General features: G+C 41.5%; 1 protein-coding gene across 9 annotated transcripts in view; it reads left to right on the top strand.

The window, feature by feature from the left end:
* rpgrip1l (RPGRIP1 like) overlaps window positions 1-26,538 on the top strand; it is a 193,813-nt gene that overhangs the window by 37,037 nt on the left and 130,238 nt on the right. For all 9 annotated transcript variants that reach the window (XR_007249114.2, XM_048546734.2, XM_048546733.2 and 6 more), the window contains 3 exons: window positions 6,471-6,614; window positions 24,165-24,270; window positions 26,106-26,252. Coding sequence is in view for 8 of the 9 variants with exons in the window: in XM_048546734.2 (XP_048402691.1) it covers window positions 6,471-6,614; window positions 24,165-24,270; window positions 26,106-26,252 (397 nt within the window). In the remaining variant the exon portion in view is untranslated. The remainder of the gene's footprint in view (window positions 1-6,470; window positions 6,615-24,164; window positions 24,271-26,105; window positions 26,253-26,538) is intronic.

Genomic DNA, 26,538 nt, shown 5'->3' on the forward strand with positions numbered 1-26,538 from the left:
TGTACAAACTCCACACAGTCCCCCAAAGGTAGAATCAAACCTGAGCCCTTGATGCTGTGTGATAGCAATGCGCCCACTGAGTTGTCATGCTGCCCCATGCATCCTGCTGATGGCAGGACTGCAGAGCTTCGATCTGATCCACTGGTAGTGGAATCACTTTTATCTATCTATCTCTTGTAGCTTGTTCCGTTTGGCACATGGCTGGTCCTGTTTTATAGATTAACCTTTTGACACCTCATTTTTAGGTATGCATTGTGCTGCTGCCGGTTTGCCTTCTTGCAATCTACGTTGAATCATGGTTGATCCTCTGACTTGATGGAAATGATAGACTGTCATTTCATGAGGTTACACATTGTTTTTGAGCAATTCTGTTGCTGATGTGCCACAGCACCTCGTAAATACCTTATCTTGAGGTTCTAGATGTTTGAAATCTATCAAATTCAGTCTGGTGGGGTGTCATAAATCATGATAGAAGGTATCCTCAATCTGAAGAGTTGGCAAGTGTCAGACTCTTAAGAGACATTTTGTTTTAATCTGAAATCTAGTTTTTCCTTTACTTTAGCAGTTAACTACATATCATACTTTAGGTGAAGAGAAATTGGGTTTGTTGCAGCCTTTCTTTAGGGGTTTACAAACTCTGAGAGGAGCTGCAGTATTTTAGTTTGTTGACTACTTTATGCAGTTTTATTAAAGGAAGAGTCAATTGTTTTTGGCAAGTGTAAGATATCCCTCAGTGCTGCATTATCTGCACTGAGTGCTGCATTGGTTGAACAGAGTGTGAAGTGGGAGTTTGCTAAGTACAAAGCAGTTTTGTAAAGGAAAGAAAATGTTGCTCCTTTCTTTTTTTCTACTGTATACTGCAGTTGGCTTTTACTTCACCACAAAGAAAAAAGCTGATTGGTGAGCGCCGATAATCTATTACAATGAGGATAGCAGAAAAAATGTGTTTTTATGTTATGGGATGGCAGATCTGAGTGAGCAAGTGGAGTACATGTCCTGCAGTACGTGTGAAGGCATGAACACAGCACCGACAGAAAATGTCATTGGCTGCACAAGCTTGAGCTCAAGGTTTCGGAACTTGAGTGATGGCTGGTATCACTGTTGTGCTTTTATTTGGCAGAGAACTACATGGATAATATGTAGGGAAGTGGGTCAGTAACACTGAGGCAGCAAGGGAATGGATGACCGCCAGGCAGCCTAAGAGAACCAAGTCGGCAATGCAGGAGTTGCTTGAGTCCAGCATGCTTGATAATCAGTATTTAATTTTGGGTTGTGGCTAGGATGATATTTCTTCAGGGGGATTGCTGCCAGAACCAAGTCTGGAGCATCGGAAGCAGTTAAGCTAGACAAGGGAGGTAGGAAGACGAATGGAAGAACAACAGTGAATTGAAATTTCACAAACAGGTGGTCAGACCAGTGTTTCTGTGACCAGCAACATGATTCTGGGGTGATTTCTCCCTGAAGCCAAGGTAAAGAATGTTATTGAGTGGCTGTAGGACTTTCTCCCATGAAGGGTGATCAGCCAGAGTTTGTGATCCACTTTTGATATCAAGAATTTTGATGGGATTGGTGATGATGTCTTGATGGCAGATTTGGTGGAGCTAGGTAGGAGATTGAATGGCAGAGCCATTAAAACAATTCTGTAGAAGAGTCATACTGGACTCAAAATATTAACTCTTTTTCTCAATTCTCAAGTGCTACCACATCTGTTTCTCCAGATTCTCTGTGTTTGTTTCCGATTTCTTTACCATCTGTATTTTTTTTTGCTTTTATTTTTAAAGCATTAGTCTCGCTTGCCAGTGAGCACAGAAACAGAGAATTGAGCAACTTAACACACACTGGAAATCTAGTGTAGGATGGCAAGCATCAGAGTCCTGGGGCATTGGGATTGGTTGTTATAAAGGTTGGACCTGTACAAGCTGAATGGTCTATACCTGAACTGGACCAGAATAAATATTCTTGCAGGGAGATTTGCTGGCGCTGTTAATGAGGCTTTAAACTAAATTGCCAGATGGATGCGAACTTGTCAATAAATTCAGACCATTAAACAGGAGTTAGAAATTTACCACGTAATTGTGCAGACAAAGAGGTTAACAAATATATAGCACTGAAAATTGGCAGTATTTAAAGGTATATTTGTAAATGCAAGGGGCGTGGTGAGTAAAGTCAGTGAGCTGAGGACACAAGACTGATTGCTGTATGATATCATTGCTTAATGAAAACTTGGATTTCAGTCGAGTGATGACAGCTCAATATCTCTGGATATAGAGTTTTCAGGCAGGATAGAGAAGAGGATTAAAGAAGGTAGAGCCTTATTTCTTAAAGAATCAATCACATGAGAAGGGATGTTACATTAAGTTAAATATCAAATGCGACCATTTAGGTTGAGCTCTGAAACAAAGAGAACGGGGCAACCGTACCGCTAGGTATGTGTATAGAGAGGGGTGGGAGCAAGTATGTGGGCAAGTTTCTGTGTATAAAGAATAGAGCAACAATAGCTGGGGACTTCAGCTAATAAGTAATCATCTGTGATGCGAACAGTATGAAAGGTATAGTTGGCACAAAATTTTTGATATGCATTCAAGAGAACTTTTCTTTAGCCAGCGTGTATCAAGCCCCAATGAAAGAGAGAACAGCTCTAGATTTACAACTGGAAACGATGCTGGACACCTGCATGAATTAGCTGTGGGTGACCATTTTGGAGTTAGTGATCATAATACAGTTAGATTTCACATCTTTGTCAAAAACTATCAATATAGAATGGGAATAAAATTTCTTAAATTAGGATAAGGCAAACTTTACAAACCTGAAAGGTCGTGACTAAGGAGTACACATTACACGACTTGAAGGGAAGCCAGTGACAATTCGTGGAGATATTCTAGACTTTATAAGCATGATGTAGACATGATATTAAGGGTAGTAAGGCAAAATCTAGATTCGTTGGTTATCCAGAAGCAAACAGGCTAAGATGAAGCAAACACTAATGCAAATGACAACCTCAAAAAAGTAAAATATTAGGAGGTTTAGAGGATAAAACTCACAATAATGAAATGAAAAAGGAAATTAGGAAAACAGAGTGGATATAAGAAAATATTTGCTAGTGCAATTTGGGAAAATCCCAAAATGTTTTATCAGCTCATTAACAGCAAGAGGATGACTAAGAAAAGGGTTGAATCTTTCAGAGATGTACAAGGTACTTATGTGTTGATGCATAAGTATTTTGTCTCCTTCATAAAGGGGAGGAATGATATAATTTTTGCAGTTCATTTGGCTGGCATGGGCATAATGGGTTAAATGGTTTCTGTCTGTGCTATAACTTTGTAAGGATCTATGGTTTGGCATATGAAAAGAAGGCTTCAAGGGGGTAAGGAGGAGGGTGTAATAGGTGTTCTGGGGGCAGAATATGGCTCCAAGGTGGTTGGGATGATAGAGGTTATAAAATAGGAATGGGGAAGCAGGAAGATATCGGGAGAGGTACAAGAAGGGAAAAGACAGGTGTTGTGTGGGGTATGATGGGGGAAAGGATGATTTCAAGGATCATTGGGGGAGGGATAGAGTAAGGCCGCAAAGCTGTTGGGCCATCGGCAGGTGCTGCGAAGGAGAGAGAAGGGTTTTCTACCTCTCAACAAGGGAATATTTACTTAAATAGTTTTCAAGAAAATTTCTTGAACAAATTAACAAATTCCTTGTAAGTAAATGTACAATATCTATTTCAGGATTTTGGAAAATACGCAGGAGATTCTCCTGTAAAGAACACATTAGCATGTTAACGATTTTCCAATCTGCTGGAACGTTCCAAAGATCCACTGAATTCTGGAATATTTCAACCAGTGCCACTAACTCGCCCTGTAGCCACTTCTTTCATAACCCTTGAATGCAGGCCTTCATGTCCTGAATTTACTTCCTTTAGTTTGTCAAAGACTTTGCCCCTCGTGGTAGACACCTTTACAAGATCTTCCCTCCCAATAGTATGTTGCTTACCTGTTCTTTTAGGATGTTTTTAGGATGAAAAGCATGCCAAATTAGGGGGAGGCAATGACCCAGTAGTATTATCGCTGACTGTTAATCCAGAGATCCAGATAATGTTCTGGGGACCTGGGTTCGAATCCTGCCACAACAGATGGTGGAATTTGAATTCAGTAAATATCTGGAATTAAGAATCCGTAATAACGTGAATCCTTTGTCATTTGTTGGAAAAACCCATTGGCTCACTGATGTCCTTCAGGGAAGGAAAATGCCATCCTTACCCGGTCTAGCCAACACATGACTCCAAGCCCGCAGCAATGTGGTTGACTCTTCTCTGCCCTCTGTGCAACTAGGAATGGGCAATAAATGCTGCCTAGCCACCGATACTCTCATCCCGTGAATGAATAAAGAAAATACTTTTGATTTAATTACAGCCATTTCCCTGTTCCCTATTACCAATTCCGCAGTTGCATTCTCCAAGGCTCCCAGACTTACGTTAGCAACTCAGTTTTTGTCTTCCCATAGCACCACTTGCTGTTTGTTTGTTATATTTTTTACCAATCTACTTCCATAATTTTTTTTTCTCTCTTTATTGCCTTTATGTCATCTACTGCTGGTTCTTAAAAAGTAAGTTCCAGATCTGATGACTAGTTTTCGCCATTTTTATGCCTTAGCTTTTAGTTGGATCTTCTTTGTGTACCTCAGGTTTCTCATAGGTATCAAATCAAAAATTATGACCAAGTCATTTGTTTTGTACGGCATGATTAATATGTCTCCATGAGTGTAGAAGGAGAGACCACCAGAGTATTAGTTTGCATTTGTATCAGAAAATCTAAACATCCAAATAGGAACGAACGACAAGCTTATCAAGATGTTTCTGGATAAAACTTTGATTTTTTTCATTGTACTGGGTTGAGCACGAAAGGTTGACAAAAACACCTCATTACTGTTGATGTTATTACCAGAGTTTAAAGGACAAGCATAAAAAAAACCATTGGTGTACAGTTATGATGTTTGAGTCTTCCTAAAGCAACCTGTTCAATGTACTTGCTTTTATTTGAACTAAGCTTTTATAGCTTTATTAGTGCAATAGTTGGTAATGTAAGTTGGATGCCTGCGCATGAGATCATAAGATATAGAAGCAGAATTAAGCCATTCAGCACATGGAGTCTGCTTCCCGATTGATCATGGCAGATATGTTTCTCAACCCCATTCTATTTCCTACTCCCTGAAAACCTTAATTCCCTTAACAATGAAGAACCTAACTGTCTCCATCTTAAATACGCTCTCTGACTTGACTTCCACAGCCCTTTGCAGCAATGTTTTCTACGGATTAACTACCCTCTGGCTGAAGAAGTTCCTCCTCCCCTCCGTTCTAAAGGGTCATCCCTTCAATCTGAGGCTGTGCCCTTGGGTCCTGATCTCTCCAACTAGTTGAAAGATCTTTTCCGTGTCCACACTATTTAGGCCTCTCATATCCTGTAAGTTTCAATCAGATGCCCTGTCGTCCTTCTAAACTCAATGGAGCACAGACCCAGAGTCGTCAATTGCTCCTCATGTGACAAGCCCTTCATTTCCGGGATCTTTAGCATAAACATTCTGTGGACTTGCTCCAACGACACTACATCCTTCCATAGATTAGGGACACAAAACTGCTCTCAATGTACCAAATGCAGTCTGACCAAAACCTTATGCAGCCTTAGCAGTACATTTTCTGCTCTCGTATTCTAACCCTCTTTAAATGAATGCTAACGTTTCATTTGATATCTTAACTGCCAATTGAACCTGCATGTCAAACTTAAGAGAATCCTGAACTACGACTCACAAGTCCCTTTGTGCTGCAGTTTTCAAAGCATTTTTCTATTTAGAAAATAGTCCATGTCTTTATTCTTCCTAATAAAATGCATGACCTCACACTTTACAATATTATATTCATCTTCCAATTCTTTGCCCACTGACCTAGCATGTCCAAGTCCTTCTGCAGCCTCTCTGTTTCCTCAACACTACCTGTCCCTCCATCTATCTTTGTGTAATCTGCAAATTTAGCAACAATACCTTCAATCCCTTAATCCAGATTGTTAATGTATAACATGAATCGATATGGTCCCAATACTGACCCCTGCGGAACTGCACCATTCACCGATAACATTTTGGCAATAGTCCTGACAATTTGTGCACCAGAACTAGATGTCAACAGTAGATGTTTCACTTTGAAAGAGAGTAGAAAGCCTCCAATTATCCGGAGCGTCAACTGTGATTTTGTGATAATTAAGAAATATAATTAACGACTGATATCCCTGAGATATTACCCCCAAATTATTTCTGTTTATTTCAGTGACCTTTTATATCATTTTTCATCGTGTTAACTTCTGAATAACATACTTGACAACTTTTATTTTGAAAATGTTCACATTTATTGTGGTATAGTCATAAGACATTAGACAATCAGAATTAGATGTCAACTGATTTATTAATTAATTAATGTTCACTGGTATGCTATTTAGGGAGAATTGCATTGAGTCCCAGAAGGTGCAGATGGAAGAGATGGAACAGACTATTGAGATACTTAGAGAACAAATTAGGAAGAAGGATAAGGAGTATGAGGAGTCCCTTCTGCATCTCAGAGAGCACCAGGCAACGGGACAGAGGTAAGAAGAAACTGCTCTCCCTCAGTTTCTATGACAGTTGAAGTTTAATTCTGTAATTGTTTCAGTCAGACATTTGGGTCAGATTTTGTGCTTAGCAGCCAGGTGATAGTGCTGACTGTTAACTTAAAAGATTTAGCACTTCCTGTACACTGCATGTTCCCTATCTGAATGTTAATTGAGTATCTAGCAGAGATATTGGGAACTGCAGATGCTGGAGAATCTCAGATAACAAGGTGTAGAGCTGGATGAACACAGCAGGCCAGGCAGCATCAGAGGAGCAGGAAGGTGACGTTTCGGGCCTAGACCTTTCCTCAGAGAAAAAGGGCCTAGACCGTTCTGAGGAAGGGACTAGGCCTGAAACGTCAGCCTTCCTGCTCCTGTGATGCTGCTCGGCCTGCTGTGTTCATCCAGCTCTACACCTCGTTGTCAAAGATATCTCGCAACTGTCATCTTGGGGTAATCAGCATATAGAATTATTACAAACAACAAACCAAGCAGTAAAATGTATTGATTATCTTTAATCCACTCAGGTAAGAGAGCAAAAGAAATAGATAGGAAATTTCTATACGATTAAGTTAGAAATTGTAACAGCATAAACTGAAAAAAATCTTAATTAAAAGCTTTTATGTATTTTAAACAAGTAAAGAAAGTTGAGATTTCATGAACATTAAATAGTTTTTTTCAGGATCAGAGAGGCTATTCAGTGTTAATTGTAAACTTAGTGTGCCATTAAGTACCCAGTTACACCTTATTCAACAGCAAGACTAATATTCTGTAGGTACAAGTTCTGGTCACTTCAGGCTTTTTGAACTGATTGCAGTCTACTGGGACTTCAAAAGTGCACACTACAGAAAAAGATAAGATGACTGACAGAAATGTCTGGACTTCTGTGTTTAACTGCACATATGAAATTGCATATTTGCATATTACTACTGTAAGCTGAGTCAATAACTGTAGATAGTAACATTAGTTTGGGAAATTTTTCTTTCTGAAATGTGTTTAGAGTATTAGAAAAAATGCAATATTGTCTGCAAAAGCTGCCAAAATGCAGTTTTTCAAAATAGCACAATAAAGCCCACGATGATCAATGGAATAACTCCACAGAGGCCAGTATCCCATCACCAAGTCAACCTTTATTTGCATATGGAGAGTCCCTGACACTGATCCAGCAGTCTGAGTTAACAGTATGTCTGATAGACCTGTTTATCTGTTAGCCAGGGCTCCCTGATTGAGGCTGTTTTTTGGTCCACTCAGAGAACTCCTATTCTGTGAGGTCCACCTGGCTGACTTCGTTACAATCACTACATCCCGCCTCTCTGAATCTGAGTACATAGGCCAGTTCTTTGTTTTATGGCTCCTCCTGGAGTGTTTCAGCACCAGGTCAGTTTTCTCCAATCCTGCCTCTGATATGGGCAGTGTGTAACACACAGTAACTCGCATGTTGCACCCAGAGCATCTTGGAAGAAATTAGTTCTCTTCAGGTTGCCAAGGCATGAACGCAGTGTCATCTGCTGTGTCCATTTCGGATTCTGGGGTATCTTCAATGCCTGATGGAGAGGGAGAACAAACCAGTTCTAGAACAGACAGAAAGGCCATTGAGGAGCGAGGCACATTTTGCTCCCAAGGAAGAAGGGTCTAGACCCGCAACATGAGCTTTCCTGATCCTCTGATGCTGCTTGGCCTGCTATGTTCATCTAGCTCTACACCTTGTCTCAGATTCTCCAGCATCGACAGTTCCTACCATCTCTGTGCCATTTTGCTCCCATATCATTTGCAAGTTTGCAGATTTTATATGGTCCACATGCTTATTCAAGACCATCACACCTACTTGAACTTTATACATCTGGGACCTGATCTCACGTCAACCATGTCTGATACCTATGCAGGGCCATTCCCATGATTTCTACACCAGACTTTGTTCCTCTGCCAACTGTCTCTTTCGGTTAGCGGAGTCTTGTGTGCATCATTGGCATTCCTGATGCTGTTTCATTTCACCCCCACCTCCGTCCCAATTCTGGGAAGATCAGATTTAATGTAGTGCAGAGTCTTCACCCTAGTAGCAACTCTGCTGCAGCTGTCCCTGGAGTTGCGTAAGATGTGGTCCTAATCAAAAAGTAACCGAGACAGTTTGGTATCAAATGAGGTTGTAGGTTGTTTCTCTAAGTTTGCCATCAAAGTTTGGGCTGTTCTTTCTGCCATACCATTGGATGATAGATAGTATGGAGCTGTCTTTAAATGCTAAAAACCATTTGACTTTAGGAAGCACTCAGATTCCCTGCTGGGTGCATTATCTGTGACCAACACTTAGAGGAATCCATGTATTTCGAAAAAAGTGCACAATTTTTATATCGTTATCTCGGTGTTTGATGAAGAAACTCTATGTACATCCAGCCACTTTGAGTGGGTGTCCACAATGACTAAGAACATTGAGCCCATGTAAGGACCTGCATAGTCGACTTGTAACCGAACTCAGGGTTTACCTGATTATTTCCATGAATGTGGGGGGTCTGTTGTCAGTAATTTTTGTCCTTGCTGGCACTCTGGACACTACCCATCAATATCGCTTTGCCTGCATCCAATCTTGGCCACCAGACATACTTTTTGCCATCGTCTTCATTTTGGACGCCCCTGGATGACCCTACTGGAGTTCATGCACTATCTAGCAGTGACAATCACTCTTGCTCCCCATAATAATACGCTGTCCTCTACTATGATCTGGTCTCTTTGGGTCCAAAAAGGTTTCGGTTCTGGTTGTGACAACCTTTTGGTTTCCCTCATCACCACTAGCTGTTTCAGTTTTGCCAGAACCAGATCTTTCTGCATTCCAAAGTCTGATATTGTCAGCTGCGACTGGAAATGTGTCCAGAAAATTTAAAACCGTTACGGACTCTTCCAATGGCGGTACCACTGGTGGTGTATCTACCAGCGAGAGCCAGCTCAATGCATTCACATTGCTACTTTTACTCCTGGACAGATACACACATAAGTGTTAGAGCCCACCACCTAATTCGGCCTAAAAGTTATAGGTGGCAATGCCTTGTCCTCTTTAAGTACGTCTAGCAGAGGTTCATGGTCCTTTGTTGTGACAAAGTTGGATCTGTAAAGGTATTGGTGGAATTTCCTGACACCAAATATGACCACCAAACCTTCCTTCTCTGTCTGGGCATATTTACGGTCTACATCAGCCAAAGTCCTGGATGCATGCACTATTGGGCATTCCTATCTGTTGGGTCATCCATAGTGAGCCAACACCTTGCAGGATGATTGCTAGTTTCTTCACTTCACTGAAAGCTGTGGCTTGGCTACCTGATTGTTTCCAAGGCTAACGCTTTTTTGGGAGTTGATGCAAAGGTATCCGGATGGAGACCGGTTTATATATGAACTTTCCATAATAATTCACCAACACAAGGAAAGACCTATGCTATGGTACACATGTGGAAGCTGGGCACCTTTGATCACTCTCCCTTTATCTTCCAATGGGTGTACTCTAGTCTTGTCAACTCTCAGGCCATTTCGGTTACTTGGGATGCCTGGAACACACATTTTTCCTTCTAAGGTGTACGCCTGTGTGAGAGAAACATCTAGGGACCACGTCCGAGTTCTCTAAGTGCTCCTTATTGATCTTTCCAGTTATTTGCATGTTATCCAGATAAAAGGGGACCTGGGGTAAAGCTTGTAAAACGTCCTCCATTGTCTGTTGACAATATGCACAGGCTGATGGTACCCCAAATGGCAGAGTTGTGTATTGGTACAAACCCACATGGGTATTAATTGTTGCATTCTTCTGGGAATCCTCATCTAACCACAGTTGCAAGTATGCATGGCTCATGTCCAGTTTCATAAAGGACAGCTCCCCACCCACCCCCATGCTGCCTCTCCACCAGTATTGCATATAAATCCTCTGTGAGGGATTGGGTATTTTTCCAGCTGTGTAAGCAGTTTACCGTTTCTTTAAAATCCCCACAAAGTGAATCAACCCATTGGGCTGTCAAACCGGTACAACTGGTGCTGCCCATTGCACAAACAGGACTGGGTTGACGATTCCTTTGCTTTCCAGCCTTCTGATTTCTGCCTCTACTTTTTTGACCATTAGGCAAATGGCACTAGGCAAGGCCTGCAAAATCATGGAATTGTTTCTTGGCCAGCATACAAGGTAACCTTGGCTCCTTTCAAAGTCCCTAGACCATCCTGAAAAATCTCCAGGCATTTAATTAGGACTTCGCTTAAGCAGCCATTTTCTAACAGGAAAATGTTGGACCAATCTAGCTGAATCTGTTTCATCCAATTTCGCCCATCAAACTTGGGCCTGAGCCTTTTATTAAAATCAGTGATAACTCAACCAACTGCTTCTCATACGAGAACAGAACCTTAAATCTGTAAATGTTCCCCGGCATTGCTTCTCAGTCCAGCTGAGGTCTTGCTCAAACTTAAGGGCTGGAGTCCAGGGTGAATTTTGTTAAAGACTGGTTCCACAAACGGCTGAAATGGCTGCTCCAGTATCACCCTCCATTAGAACCAGGTGACCATTTAACCAGACGTTTATTTTGATTGTTTAATAACATCCAAATCAGAACCAATTTAACTGTTCCCTACCAGGATCTGCTCACTCCTGGATACCAGCCTATGAGTTCCGTCACTCAATTCAGGCCAATTGGGACTCTTTTGCTGTCTTGAGCCCACATACTGGCAGCAACTACAATGGCGTGCTGGTCTGGATCCTGAAGAAAATTTTACACGTTTGGCTGAGGATTGGCTTTGTTTTGAGATTTTGCAGTAGGCTGACCTAGCGTAACTCTATTAGGGATATGTCCTGAGTGAAACTGTGCAATTGCCTTCAAAAAGTCCCCAAGCTCGGATGGACTTGCGAGAGTGTCTACCTCCACGTGCGTTTCCTGCAACTAACATGCTCCACTTGCCACATGTTCCACTGATAAAGCCAGTTGTAGTACCTGTTTTGAAGAATGGTTGGGATCTAGCTAGTATGTGCTTTTGCATCATAAATCCCTCAAGCCAAACAGTCACTCAGCATCTTATCATTGGTTAAACCGCAGTCACATGCTTGTGCCAAGCATCTCAATTCCCGACGCGGATGCCCCGATTCTGCGTAAAACCAATTACATCTCACAATTAGAGGAAGCATGTGGTCATAATATTCGTTCACTAAATCCGTCAACTCTTAAAAGATTTTAACATCTGGTGCCTCGGGGTAGGTTAGGCTCCTAGTAACTGAAAAGGCTGTAGGTCAACAATCTGCCAGGAGAATTGCTTGTTCTTTTCATCTGTCCTAATGTCATTTGCCCGGAAAAAGTAATACATTCTTTCCACATACTGGGCCCAGTCTTCGATGGCAAGATCAAATTATTCAAGCTTCCCAAATAACAGCATGATGCCAGAAATGTTTATTCCAACTCAAAGACAATGGTTGGGAGCATATTTCTTTATGATTGTTCTTTTTTCTCATTGCCACTGAAATAACTCCACATGGGCCAGAATCTTGTCACCAAGTGATTCTTTATTTCAATGTGGAAAATCCTTACGCTGATCCAGTTCCCTCAGACTTAGCTATTTGTCACTAATTCAAACACTATTCCTTCTGTTGAATGAATTAACTAATTGCAGTTTGGAGCATTCCAGCATAAATGGCTGGATTCTTTCTATTTATGAGCATACACATGAACATACAAAATAAGAGCAGTAGAAGACCATTCAGCCCCTCAAACCTTTTCCACCGTGCAACAAAATCATGGCTGATCTCTTTTTATTTTCAAATCAGTAATTGAATGGCTTCAGCAATGCAGTAATCGTAGAGAAGTCCAAAAACCAAATCATTTGCCTGACCCTAAAGAAAAATTTACAATAAAACATTTTTATCATATTTTGTTTTGAGATACAGTCAGTTCTGCTGTAACATGCTAGTTGCATTTCTGCGCAATATGTGTTACAGAAAATCACACTAGAAATAATGCGGCCCATGAGAAAAGTGGGTTTAGGGGCAGACCACCAAAAAAAATCACTCAAAGTTGCTCAAAAATCACCCAAAAGCCTAACACAAAAGATAGCACAGTTTGAATAAACATTAAATTTATATCTAATAATGAAATAAAATTAAATTCAACACATTACCTTGAAAAAATGTCAAGATGACTTGATAGGAGAGGAGGTTTTGAGGTTGGTCTGTTGTTAATGCAGGGGCTGAAGGTCTCATCATCGGCATCATTATCATCACTTTCAGGTGCAGTTGTGGTTGTGGGGCTAGGGGGGAAAAAAAATAGTTAATCCAGAAGTGGATGGCTGTGGTTTATTATCTTATGACTGTTGCTAGGGGGTTGGCTTAAAAAAGACATTCAGTATTTGTTGCTTTACCTTTTTTCTTCTTTCATGAAGAAGCTGTTCATAGGGTGCCAAATAAGATCTTCACACTAAAAGCAGGCACATCTGCAGGATTTTCAGTTTTTTTGGTTAGATCTTCATAAGGTTTTCTCTTTTACAGTGAGAAAGGTGGTCCCAGATCACTTTCTCATTTGATCTTCTATACACACACTTGGAAGTTGCTCCGCTTCCTCAAGTTTCTTTGTCCGTGACCACCTCAGATTTGCGAGCACTCAGACTTGTTCCACCAATACAGCTTGCTTTAATCTTTTCTGCATTTTCTCTAATGGTGCATAAGGTAGACTCCTTTATTCCTGTAACATGATTATATCACATGTTCTCTCATTACACTCAAAATGCTTTATAACATCTAGCTTCTCTTCAAGTGTTATAGCCTTTCTTTTATATTCATCACCTGCAATTTTATCACCAGGATGCTTCTTGCTAACATTCTTATCACTTTGTTTTCGCACTTTTGTGGGTAACACAGCAGAATTGGCAAAAGAAAAGAAAATCAGGGAGTACACAGAAAGTGCTTCATGAACAAGGCCTGCAAATGATCACGTGATGCCAGTGTGGAGGCTGTTTTGGTGCTCACATTACACGTGCTCAGGACAAAGCCCACGAAACGAGCATGTGATAATGGCGCATACTCCTCCATACACTGACGGAATTGTGGTTTTGCCAACAGAAGTTTGCGTTTTGAAAACAATGATCACCGATTTGTCAGTCACATTATAGCCAATTCACATTGCCAGAACATGCGTTATACCAGAGCTCACTGTATGTTTATTGATTTTTCTCAACCTGGGGATATTCAGAAGTAGTTTATAGCTCAGGAAGTACTTTTGAAGTTGAGACGTTGCAATGTAGAAAATGTACTAACCAATTCACATGGAATGGGATCTCTAGCAATGTGATAATGACCGGATAATTTGTTTTAGTGATGTTTGCGGGATAGGTTTTAAGTAGGTCATAGGGAGAACTTTGCTGTTCTAAAATAAAATTGCCGTTGAATCATATTAGGACCTCTGTTTAACGTCTAAGCTGAAATAAAGCAATACACACCATGTCATTTCCCTTCAGTAGTACATCAAAGTGACAAAAAAAATTGTCCTGAAGCCTTTGAAGGTGAATTTGAGAAGAAAATTTGGCTGAGATAATAGCTGTGAGGGCATAAGTGAGGAAAAAATCCTTCCGGTTCATAACCAAGAACCAGATAAAATCCAATTAATGCTAATAAAATGGGAATATTACAAGTTACTTCAATATCCAATACATTTGAGACTGAAATTAAGGAATTTTAAATATGGTATTAACTATTTTTCTTTTACAACAGTGAAAAGAACGTAATGTGCTCTTTTCACAAACAAAAACAGAAATTGCTGGAAAAGCTCAGCAGGTCTGGCAGCATCAATGAAGAGAAATCAGAGTTAATGTTTCAGGCCCAGTAACCCTCTCTCAAAACAGTACCCTAGCTAGCCACAGTAATACTCACGAAACAACTGAAATTTTTGCTAACCATCAATTTTATTCATATTCTCCGGGAAGAAATATATTGACCCCATCCAGCCTTGTCTACAGGTGACTCCAAATCTTGAATCTTAATTTCCCTTTGAAATGGTCCAGCAAGCGAGTCAGTTCAAACAAAATTAGCAATGAGCAAAAAAAAGCTAGTCTGCCAGCAATGCTCACATCTCAAGTATGAATTATTTTTTAAAAATGTTCAAATTTCTCTTCATTTGTATATGAAGTTAAGATGCTTTTCCACAAACTGGAATGGAATATCAATATGATTAAATAAGTTTAATAACATTTTAAATTATTGAAATATATAACATATATAGAAAAAGTGAATTAGTACACTACTTCAAAGTACGTTCTGATGTTAGGACAAGTCAAATGGAAAATGTTAATTTTGGGACTGATCTGGAGTTTTTGGTTCAAAAAGTGAATATGATTGGCATAGACTTTGAGTGGTACACAGGAATCATGTGAGAGACATTTAAATGCCATGATGAGGAGAACTGTTTATTTTTTTTGAGGGATTTCAAGTTTTGTCAAGTAATGTTAATTCTGTTAATATGCAGTGTACATGAGAAACAGAACAGGCCTAAATTCAAAATGTCCAATTTCATGGTGCTGAGCACCCACACAAATGCTCCAAACATGTCAATGCAGAAAATTTGATGTGTCGGATTGTCCCTGGCATAGTCTGGTCCCTTCAATTTTCAGTCAGCATTGGCAATAAAATGAACTGTCAAAGGACAGAGGATACAACAGATAAAATTCTGACTAATATTAACGGCGCAGGGCCCTCATTTTAAAATATCCTTGATATTCTTGTAAGTCAGGCATAAACTGCCATTCTACTAAATTCACCCTTGCAGCTCCCATAAACCAAGTATAGCAATATTGAATATATAGCCCTATGTTTATGTGTACATGTAACTTCTATATACGTTTAACTTATGTATATTTATATCTTGCATATTCATAGTATCTCTGAAACATCCCTTAACCATATAACCTTCTGAGTTTTCTGTCCTTAACTAATTTGAGCTCCCTGTGCATCCCTTAATTTACTTAGTCTGCCATCCTGACCATATTCTCAACTGGCTGCAACCTAAATTCTGGAATTTTCTTCCAAAATTTGTCTACTTTTCCACCACTCTCTCTACTCCTTTTTAAAATGGTCCTCAAAGCCCAAACAAATTCTGACATCTTTCTGAATGTTTCATTGTGTGCTTGATAGTGCACTTGTCAAGGATTCCTGGTCATTTCACCATAGTAAAGTAGTACAATAAATGCACCTTTCTGTTTGTTGTACCTAGCCTAATTTATTTCATTTGCTTCAAACTTTGTTTCCTGCACTTTGATGAATTCTAAGTTTGGTATCAAAAATCCACCATTTAAGTATAAGAAACAAATGTTTCACCACTGTGCTACCCAACATTGATAAATAAAGAGATAATGGGAACTACAGATGCTGGAGAATCCAAGGTAACAAAGTGTGAAGCTGGATGAACACAGCAGGCCAAGCAGCATCTCAGGAGCACAAAAGCTGATGTTTCGGGCCTAGACCCTTCATCAGAGAGGGGGATGGGGAGAGGGTTCTGAGATAAATAGGGAGAGACGGGGAGGCGGACCAAAGATGGATAGAGGAGAAGATAGGTGGAGAGGAATGTATAGATTGGGTGGGGATAGGTCAGTCCGGGGAGGACAGACAGGTCAAGGAGGCGGGATGAGGTTAGTAAGTAGGAAATGGAGGTGCGGGTTGAGGTGGGAGGAGGAGTAGGTGAGAGGAAGCACAGGTTAGGGAGGCGGAGATGAGCTGGGCTGGTTTTGGGATGCAGTGGGGGGAGGGACGAGCTGGGCTGGTTCTGGGATGCACTTGGGAGGGGGAGATTTTGAAGCTTGTCAAGTCCACATTGATACAGTTGGGCTGCAGGGTTCCCAAGCAGAATATGAGTTGCTGTCCCTGCAACTTTCGGGTGGCAACATTGTGGCACTGCAGGAGGCCCATGATGGACATGTCGTCTGAGGAATGGGAGGGGAGTTAAAATGGTTCACGACTGGGAGGTGCAGTTGTTTATTGCGAACCGAGCAGAGGTGTTCTGCAAAGCCGTCACCTTCCCCTGCAACCGCAGGAAGTGCTACACTTGCCCCTACACCTCCTCCCTCCTCTCCATTCCAGGCCCCAAAATGACTTTCCATATTAAGCAGATGTTCACCTGCACATCTGCCAATGTGGTATACTGTATCCACTGTACCCGGTGTGGCATCCTCTACATTGGGGAGACCAAGCGGAGGCTTGGGGACCGCTTTGCAGAACACCTTCGCTCGGTTCGCAATAAACAACTGCACCTCCCAGTCGCAAACCATTTTAACTCCCCCTCCCATTCCTCAGACGACATGTCCATCATGGACCTCCTGCAGTGCCACAATGATGCCACCCGAAGGTTGCAGGAGCAACAACTCATATTCCGCTTGGGAACCCTGCAACCCAATGGTATCAATGTGGACTTCACAAGCTTCAAAATCTCCCCCTCCCCCACTGCATCCCAAAACCAGCCCATCTTGCCCCCGCCTCCCTAACCTGTTCTTCCTCTCACCTATCCCCTCCTCCCACCCCAAGCCGCACCTCCATTTCCTACCTACTAACCTCATCCCACCTTCTTGACCTGTCTGTCCTCCCCGGACTGACCTATCCCCTCCCCACCTCCCCTCCTGTACACTCCTCTCCACCTATCTTCTCGTCTATCCATCTTTGGTCTGCCTCCCCCTCTCTCCCTATTTATCTCAGAACCCTCTCCCCATCCCCTCTCTGATGAAGGGTCTAAGCCCAAAACATCAGTTTTTGTGCTCCTGAGATGCTGCTTGGGCTGCTGTGCTCATCCAGCTTCACACTTTGTTATCATTTGATAAATAAAGTGCTGATTGCTAAGAAATGACACCCTGACATTTCTAATAATATTTTAGTGCAATATCTAACAGTAGAATCTTTCAAAATACTTTTAAATTCAATGTAAGCTTGCTTTGTATGCTCACTTGTACGCTTTGGCTTTCTTGTTACAAGTACTGGTAGTTAGTTATACAAAGTTTAAAGCCACTATCACACAGTGTTGTAAGATAATTGCTATTTCAATTCATCAAATTTGCTGATGTTGATGGGATAGTTGGTTAGGGTTTCAGGTCCGCCAGGGAAGTGTTGTTTCAGCGTTTGCCAGTGGTGAGTTGGGTTTCAGTTTAAGAGTTATTCAGGAGTTAGAGTAGGTTTATAATCCCCTGATGCTTCTCGGATAATTAATACACTTGAGTGAGTTTGAAACTCTTTGAATTATCTGATTTTGAGGGGCTCTTTGGAGGGTTCCAGAGACAGTGGAACTGCCCAATGGAATGTTCTGTTTCCCAGTCAATTCCCTCAAGAGTCAGCAGTGTCAAAATTTCCTCATGATCCTGTCACACAACTCGTGTCTACACTGCTATAACAACTATCTTCTGAGCGGAATTTCTAGGCCAATATGTTCTACCGGATAACCACAGCAATTAAGTTGGGATTCGCAGATTGTTTACATGTAGCAAACAAATAAAAACGATCTAGAAATCTGTATGGGAATACTGTTTTGTTCTGGTGCCACATACAGCTGTTAGTGAAAAACATTCTGCAGTCATGTGTTCCACACGTTTTTCATTTCCTTCTCTTAGTCAAGTTTTAGAACATGTCTCTGGCTTTATGGTTCTTGTGCTAGAAACTTACTTAACCAGAATTTTTTTTTATCTCTGATATATGTGCACATAGATATTTTCTTTTGCAAATGTATTGATTCTGTGAGCATAAGTGCACAAAATAGATGCTTTCTCTCTTTCTGCCTCAGTCCAGGATACAAATACCTGAGTACAGTTCCAGAAATTTGCTAAACTAAACTTCAAAAAGTATAGTGTTCATTACATCTTACACAACTAGATATTTATAAATTTGTTACCTTCTAGGTTTCTTTGCACTTTATTTTGATGTTTGGATCAAAATATTGTTGATTCTCGTTTTACAAAATGCTGAATTTTCAGTGTAGCCTTTGCTAATAGTTGTGTGAAATAAATTATTCCAGCAAAATATTACCATCAATCCCAGAAGTGGCATCATTCATTCATATATGGCTGCCAATAAAACAGTAACTGTGAAGAAGTTTTTTTTATATAAATATTTTTTTTTGCTTTGATGAGTGTTGCAAGAATTGTTTCTGCTCATCTACGTCACATTGCTGAGCAGCAGGGTTTTATATGAACACGTGTACGAGCATAAGAATTAAGAGCAAAAGTAGACCACTTGGTCTGGTGCTGTCCTGTGGCAGGGGAAAGGTCAGAAATGGTAAGGTTGGGTCTGGAAGTGAGGTAAAGGGAGATTAGAGCTGGTCTGGGAAAACACAGTGTGGACCTGGAGGTATACAGCAGACCAGGCAGCATCAGAGGAGCAGGAAAGTTGACGTTTTGGGTCGGGACTCTTCTTCAGAAATGTGGAGGGGGAAGGGAGCTGGGAAGTAAATAGAGAGGAGGGGTGGGTCTGGAGAAAATAGATGAGATGGTGATAGGTGAGTCCAGGTAGGCCATGGTGAGGATTGGTCATGAGGTGGGAGGGGCGGATAAGTGGGAGACAAGATGGACACGTTGTGTCAGGTCAAGGAGATGGGGATGAGAGAGAGGGTTGGTCATGGGATGAGGCCAGGAATGGGGAGATTAAAACTGGTGAAACCCACATTTAGACCACTGGGCAGTAGGCTCCCGAGGCAGAATATGAGATGCTGCTCCTCCAGTTTTGCGGGCAGCATTATTGTGAGTCTGGAGAGGCCCGGGATGGACATGTCACTCAAGGAGTGGGAGTGGGAGGAGGACTTAAAATGGTTCATGACCAGAAGGTGTTGTCATTTGTTGCAAACAGAGTGCAGATGTTCTACAAAACGGTCTCCAAGCCTCCATTTGGTCTCACCAATGTAGAGGAAGCCACATCGGGAGCAGCAAATGCAACAGACCAAGTTGACAGACATGCAGGTGAACCCCTGTCAAATGTGGAAGGTTTGTTTTGGGCCTTGAATGGAGGTGATGGCGGAGGTGTAACACTTTGTTTGAAGGGAAAGTTGCCAGAGCTGGTAGGGCTAGTGGAAAGTGTGGAGTAGATGAGGGAGCTGCAGAGAGAGCAGTCCCTACAAAAGGCAGATATGGGAGGGGAGGGAAATATATCTTTGGTTGTGGGGTGGGAGTTGGATTGTAGGTGGCGGAAATGGTGAAAAATCATACATTGGATGTGGAAGTCGGTGGGGTGATTTGTGAGGACAAGGGGGATTCTGTCTTTATTTTTTTGTTGAGGGGAGTGGGTTTGAGGGCAGAGGTACGAGAAATGCAAGAGATGCAGTTGAGGACATTTTCAATCACTGGAAGGAGGGACGTTGCAGTCCTTGAAATAGGAGGACACCTGGGCTATGCCACCATGGAATACCTCATCTTGAGGCAGAGATGGAGGAATTAGGAGTAGGGGATCACATTCTTACAGGAAAATGGGTGAGAGGAGATGTAATCCAGGTAGCTGTGGGAGTCGGTGGGCTTGAAATAGATGTCAGTTTCAAGGCGGTCACCAGAGATGGACACTGAGAGATCCAGGAAGGAGAGGGAGGAATGGGAGATGGTCCAGGTGAATTTGAGGTTGAGATGAAAAGTGTTAGTAAAGTTGACGAACTGTTCAAGCTCCTCGTGGGAGCTCAAGACAGTGCCGATACAGTCATTAATGTGGCGGAGGAGCAGGTGGGGGATAGTGCCAGTGTAGCAGCGGAAGAGGGACTGTTCCATATATCCTACAAAGAGCATAGCTTAGGTCCGTGCGGGTGCCCATGGCCACCCCCTTAGTCTGTATGCAGGAGTGGAACATCCCACCTTTTGAAGCAGACGCATGTGGGAGTGGAATGCCCATCTTGTGAGCATCCCAGATGCCCTCCTATTTCAAGAACCACAACACCCCCCCCATTGATTGAAAATGCCCTCAACCGCATCTCTTGCGCTTCCCACACTTCAGCCCTCAAACCCCCTCTCTCCCCAAAAAAAAAGACAGAAACCACTTATCACTTCACCAATCCAATGTATCGATTTTTGCCATTTCTGCCACCTACAAACCAACCCACAACCAAAGAGATATTTCTCTCCCCACCCCTATCTGCCTTTCATAGGGACTCCTCTCTCCGCAACTTCCTCGTCTGCTCCACACTCCAAACTAACCCCACCAGCCCTGCACCTTTCCATACAAACGCGTAAAGTGATACACCGGCCCCTACAATTCCTCCCCACTTCACCTCCATTCAAGGCACAAAGCAAACCTTCCACGTTAAACAAGGGTTCACCTGCACACCCATCAACTTGGTCTACTGCATCCGTTGCTCCCGATGTGGCTTCCTCTACATTGGTGAGACCAAGTGGAGGCTCAGAGACCATTTTATAGAGCATCTGCGCTCTATTCGCATCAAACGACAACACCTTCCGGTCGCAAACCATTTTAACTCCTCCTCCCATTCCCACTCCTTGGGTGACATATCCATCTTGCTGCTCCTCCAGTGTCACAATGACACCAGCCGCTAACTTGTATTCTGCCTTGGGAGCCTACTGTCCAATGGCCTAAACGTGGAATTCATTAGTTTTAAAATCTCCTCCTCATCCCGCGACCAACCCTCCCTCTCATCCCCACCTCCTTGACCTGACTCAACTCCTCCATCTTCTCTCCCACCTGTCTGCCCTCCCACCTCACTGACCAACCGCCATCACTCCCCTCCGGCACTCACCTATCACCAGCCTACCTATTTTCCCCAGCCCCACCCCACCTTTCTCTATTTATTTCTGAGCTCCCTTCCCTCTCCTCATTTCTGAAAAAGGGTCCTGACTCGAAGTCAGCTTTTCTGTTCCTCTGCTGCCTGGCCTGTTGTGCTCCTCCAGCTCCAACTGTGTTATCTCTGACTCCAGCATCAGCAGTTCTTGCTATCTCTGGACTGAGACCAGGTGTGTTTGGGTCAGAGACTGGGGAAGTGTAGTTAGTCTATGTGAATGATGTGGTGGCGCTGGTTTTGGACTGTGGTGGACAGGTCAGAAATCACACAACACCAGGTTCTAGCCCAATAAGTTTATTTGAAAACAGAAGCTTTCAGAGTCTTAGCCCTGAGGCTGTTAGTGAGGGAGGTAATATCAGACACGGAATTTATAAGTAGAAGATCAAAGGGTCATACCAATGATGAGGATGTTCTAGAGAAATCTAAGATGCTGTTAATACTTTGATCAGTTAGAAGGTTGTATTTGATTAATGTGTATATGTAAATCCCCAAATTCCTTTGAACTCCCTGTCCTGAGAGAACTAAAGGTTTTATCAATGTCAAGAAGAAGTGACATTTTAGGTGGGCAGTGCGTGTTAGGTGTGAGGTCTTGTTTGTATTCTGTTTATGTTTTGGTTTCAAATCAGACCAGTAAGGAGAGGGTCTGTTGATTAGTTATGCAGGAGTTAAACTATGTGCCTAATAGTCTTAGATTTCACGAGCAACTATCTTAATTACTTACATTAGGACCCTCTGAATTTTCCAATTTATAAGGAGACTTTGAGAGTTCCAGAGATAGAGAAATTTTCCAGCAAAATATTAAATTTCTGGGCCAATTCCTTTGAAGTCTGCAATGTTGGGGCTACCACAAGGTCCTCATGTGCATCTCCAAACTATGCTGCAATAATGACAATTTAGCCTTTGGAAAATCTGGACCCTTGTTGCACAAAAACTGAGGCATTGTTGCGTTTCAGATCATTAACAGTAAAAACCTTGCATTTTCAGGTGGTTTGCAGATGTGTTTTCCTTTTTGTTTACTGTAAGCCTCTGTTGTAGTTTTGCAATCATGTTTTTTTTTCAAAGTATGTAAAATATATAATGAATTTACCAAGAGAAAAAAATGGATAAACTTGTAAGCATGTTCCCTTATTTCCCTACCACATTTTACGATCTGTTTTGAAACATGAAACGTGTATTATTTGTTGTTTGAATTTTTCAAAAACAGTTGTGATTTTAAACAAAACTGAATGGCATGACTATCTGATCAGAACAGTCAACTTCTTTTTGATTGACTTATAAGAGATATTGAAAACATATTGAAGAAGCATAGCTCAGATTTCCAATAATAACCTGACCAAATCAGTTAATAAATTGTACAGGTACTCGTTAGTATTTGGTACCCGTTATGCAGTAGTCTTATAATGCACAATAAATCTGCCTCAAGGCAAATACAAGCATTCTGCCCATGATGTTCTCTCTAACACCCCGGTCTTCATTTCTGTGTTACACAGCTAAAGAAACATTTCATCAAATATTTAACATTATTGGAGGTAATAGCTCTGTTCTATTAGTTTTCACATTTTGGGCAATAGGATTTTCTTCCCCAGGTGAGATTGTCAGCTTTGGGGTATGATGCACCTTTTGTAATTTTTTAAAATATTGATGTCAAGGAGAAGAAATCTCATAGAAACATGTCATAAGCTTCACGCAGAGCAAATAGTTTCCTTCCTGTACTCCTAACAGAAGTCAACTCCAGCCATAAAAGAACATTGCCCATTACTTCAGCAGGATACTTCCACTGCAACCAGCATTTTCCTTAAGGATAAGACAACAAAATGTGAGTCTGGATGAACACAGCAGGCCAAGCAGCATCTCAGGAGCACAAAAGCTGACGTTTCGGGCCTAGACCCTTCATCTTTTGTGCTGCTGAGATGCTGCTTGGCCTGCTGTGTTCATCCAGCCTCACATTTTGTTGTCTTGGATTCTCCAGCATCTGCAGTTCCCATTATCTCTTTTCCTTAAGGGTTCTTTGGTTGAGGTAGTCAATTTACATCAATTTACAGATAACATACTCAGGATAAAACTAAGTAACAAGGACAAGCCTGGAACTTTATGTCAAGCAGGGCCCATGCAGCTGTCAAAGAAAATGTTTGTCTTATCAGTCTGAATTTAATCTAAGCCAGGTCCTGGAGGTGAAATGAAAATGTGCTAAACTGTACTCATTACTAAATTCTCCTGCCTCCATTTTTTTTCACCCATTTAAGTACCTTACATAAAAGAATCAAATCACTGCTCTTAAAAATGCAATCTGAGCACACGCTGGATGTCCAGGAAGTTGCACTTACATTTAGCTTTCAAGCTTCCTAAAATGGACAAGACTCGAGTAAAATCTTCCAGATGCTTCAATTTTTCCATAAATCATTTGGTTAATTTTATGATATAGTTTTGATACAGCTAATTATAGTGGTATATGCTGTCATAGCTGACAAATGTCTATTTTTAAAAATCCCTTCCAGTATGTATGTTGAACATAACAAAACGATATGGTGTGCACATGAGGAAAGTAGTCCAAAGCAACAATTCTATCCTCTGCTACAGTTAAAAATGTCCAGCCTTCCAAGGTTTGAAACATGTATTTTTCTATTCACATATTTTTCATGTTTGCCTGTCAAGTTTATTTTCTTGGCAGTTCTAATTTCAGATAGATAAAGGTTTAACAGTGTGTTTGATTCCTTAGAGGTCTGGTAGAAGGAAATTGCGTTATAATCTGTTTATTCCAAAAACAAGTCTTTTCTCAGTTCAGTTTGCCCATGATGTAGTGCATCACATTTTATCTTTATAGGACAGCAATCAGAGACAATGTGGAGATGATAAAGCTGCAGAAACACCTTGTCGAGAAAGGAGCTGCACTTACCGTCTTGGAAGGAAAATATTTGCAAATTCAGGAGGTAGGAATTCCATGGTCAAAAGCAACACAGCTACTCCCAAGGCATAATCTGCTTCTGATGCAACTAGATGTATATAATTAAAGAAAAAAAAGCTTTGAAAATTCACATAAAATTTATCGTGAAGGTGCTTTGCCATAATTAATAGCGTCACTGGCATCCATCTAACGCCACCCATGCTGATTACTTAATCTACCTAAGATAACAAAGTGTGGAGCTGGATGAACACAGCAGGCAATAAGGACAGAACACTGAAAGCAATAAGGACAGACAACCTTCTAAGTTAGCAGAAATGCAAGATTTCCCATGTGTTTGATATAAAGACAACAGGTAGATTAAGTAATAATGGGAACTGCAGTTACTGGAGAATCCAAGATTACAAAGTGTGGAGCTGGATGAACACAGCAGGCCAAGCAGCATCTCAGGAGCACAAAAGCTGACGTTTTGGGCCTAGACCCTTCATCGGAGAGGGAACTGGAATAAATAGGGAGGGGGGGGAGGCGGACCGAAGATGGAGAGAAAACAAGATAGGTAGAGAGGAGAGTATAGGTAGGGAGGAGATAGGTCAGTCCAGGGCGGATAAGGGAGTCGCGGAGAGAGTGGTCTCCCCGGAAGGCAGACAAGGGTGGGGATGGAAAAACCGCAACACATCCCTCACACCCCGCCACCGCCACAACCGCCCCCAGAGGATCCCCCTCGTCCTCACATACCACCCCACCAACCTCCGAATACAACGTATCGTCCTCCAACACTTCCGCCATCTACAATCCGACCCCACCACCCAAGCCATTTTTCCATCCCCACCCTTGTCTGCCTTCCGGAGAGACTACTCTCTCCGCAACTCCCTTGTCTGCCCTGGACTGACCTATCCCCTCCCTACCTCCCCACCTATACTCTCTACGTATCTTGTTTTCTCTCCATCTTCGATCCGCTTCCCCCTCTCTCCCTATTTATTCCAGAACCCTCACCCCATCCCCCTCTCTGATGAAGGGTCTAGGCCCGAAACGTCAGCTTTTGTGCTCCTGAGATGCTGCTTGGCCTGCTGTGTTCATCCAGCTCCACACTTTGTAATCTTGGATTCTCCAGCATCTGCAGTTCCCATTATTACTTAATCTACCTGTTGTCTTTATAGCAAACACACGGGAAATCTTGCACTACTGCTAACTTAGAAGGTTGTCTGTCCTTATTGCCTTCAGTGTGGGGCACTTTACCATTTATGAAGTAATGTGATAGTTTATTTCATAAATTAGAGGATTTATAGGTGAGGAAGCCGATTTTAAACTGATTTCCGGACATGTTGTTCTTTTGACTTAGCAAAATCTGTACCCGTTTTACTTGATGCCCTCTCTTAGTTACCTGTTCCAGAATTTGTCAATCTACTCCCTTAACCCAATTTCTGCTAAACAATTGACCATTTCATTTTTTTCTTCTCTTACTTAATATTATTTTTCATTGAAAGCAATCGATTTGCTGTCACCAGGTATTAAACTACCATTCTTACAAACCTTTTTTTTAATTGATTTATTTAGCTCAATTCTTGTATAAGTTTAGTGTTCAATTTCTTGGCATACCTTATCAAACATTTAAAGCATGAATCTGATCATAGAGTCAAATGTATTGCCTTTTTTTGAGCAGGACATGCAAAAACAAGTCTTCAAAATGTGTACCATTTTTGTTTTTGTCGCAAAAGGAAAAAGAAATTAACTGCATGTATATCAAACTTCATTAATTGCAAAATATACTGTGCATTTTGACAGACTGTTTGCGCAGTGACTCTTCATAGTGCACAGTGCAGTAGGCAATGACCCTACTGTTATTCAAGACGTATTGTTTTACAGAACCAGAAAACCATGAAAGCCAGTCATCATGCTTTAATGAATAAAGTGGATGAACTGAATGCACAGCTGAAAGAAGAACGTTCTAAGTGCCTTTTTCTTGAAAATCAACTCCACTCAACTTCTTTGTCTCAAAAAACAACTGTAGAGGTAGGTTTCCTTACAGTTAACATTGGCCATGAATAATACCCTACTATTCAGAAAATAATGGGCATTATATGTAATAATGAATATTGAAACATATGTTCGAGTGAAATTCACTCTTTGGATTCAAGCAATATGCCGAAGCACAGGAATTGAAATAGTGATTTGTAACCATAATCCAAATCTAGGTATGAAGCACACCTTATAATTCCCATTTCATATGATAATTGATGAGTCAGATTATGGTACATGACATGGTTCCTTTAGTCACTTTGGTGTGCTATCTTGAAAG

Source organism: Stegostoma tigrinum, chromosome 16 (assembly GCF_030684315.1).
Source record: "Stegostoma tigrinum isolate sSteTig4 chromosome 16, sSteTig4.hap1, whole genome shotgun sequence".
Classification (NCBI taxonomy): domain Eukaryota; kingdom Metazoa; phylum Chordata; class Chondrichthyes; order Orectolobiformes; family Stegostomatidae; genus Stegostoma; species Stegostoma tigrinum.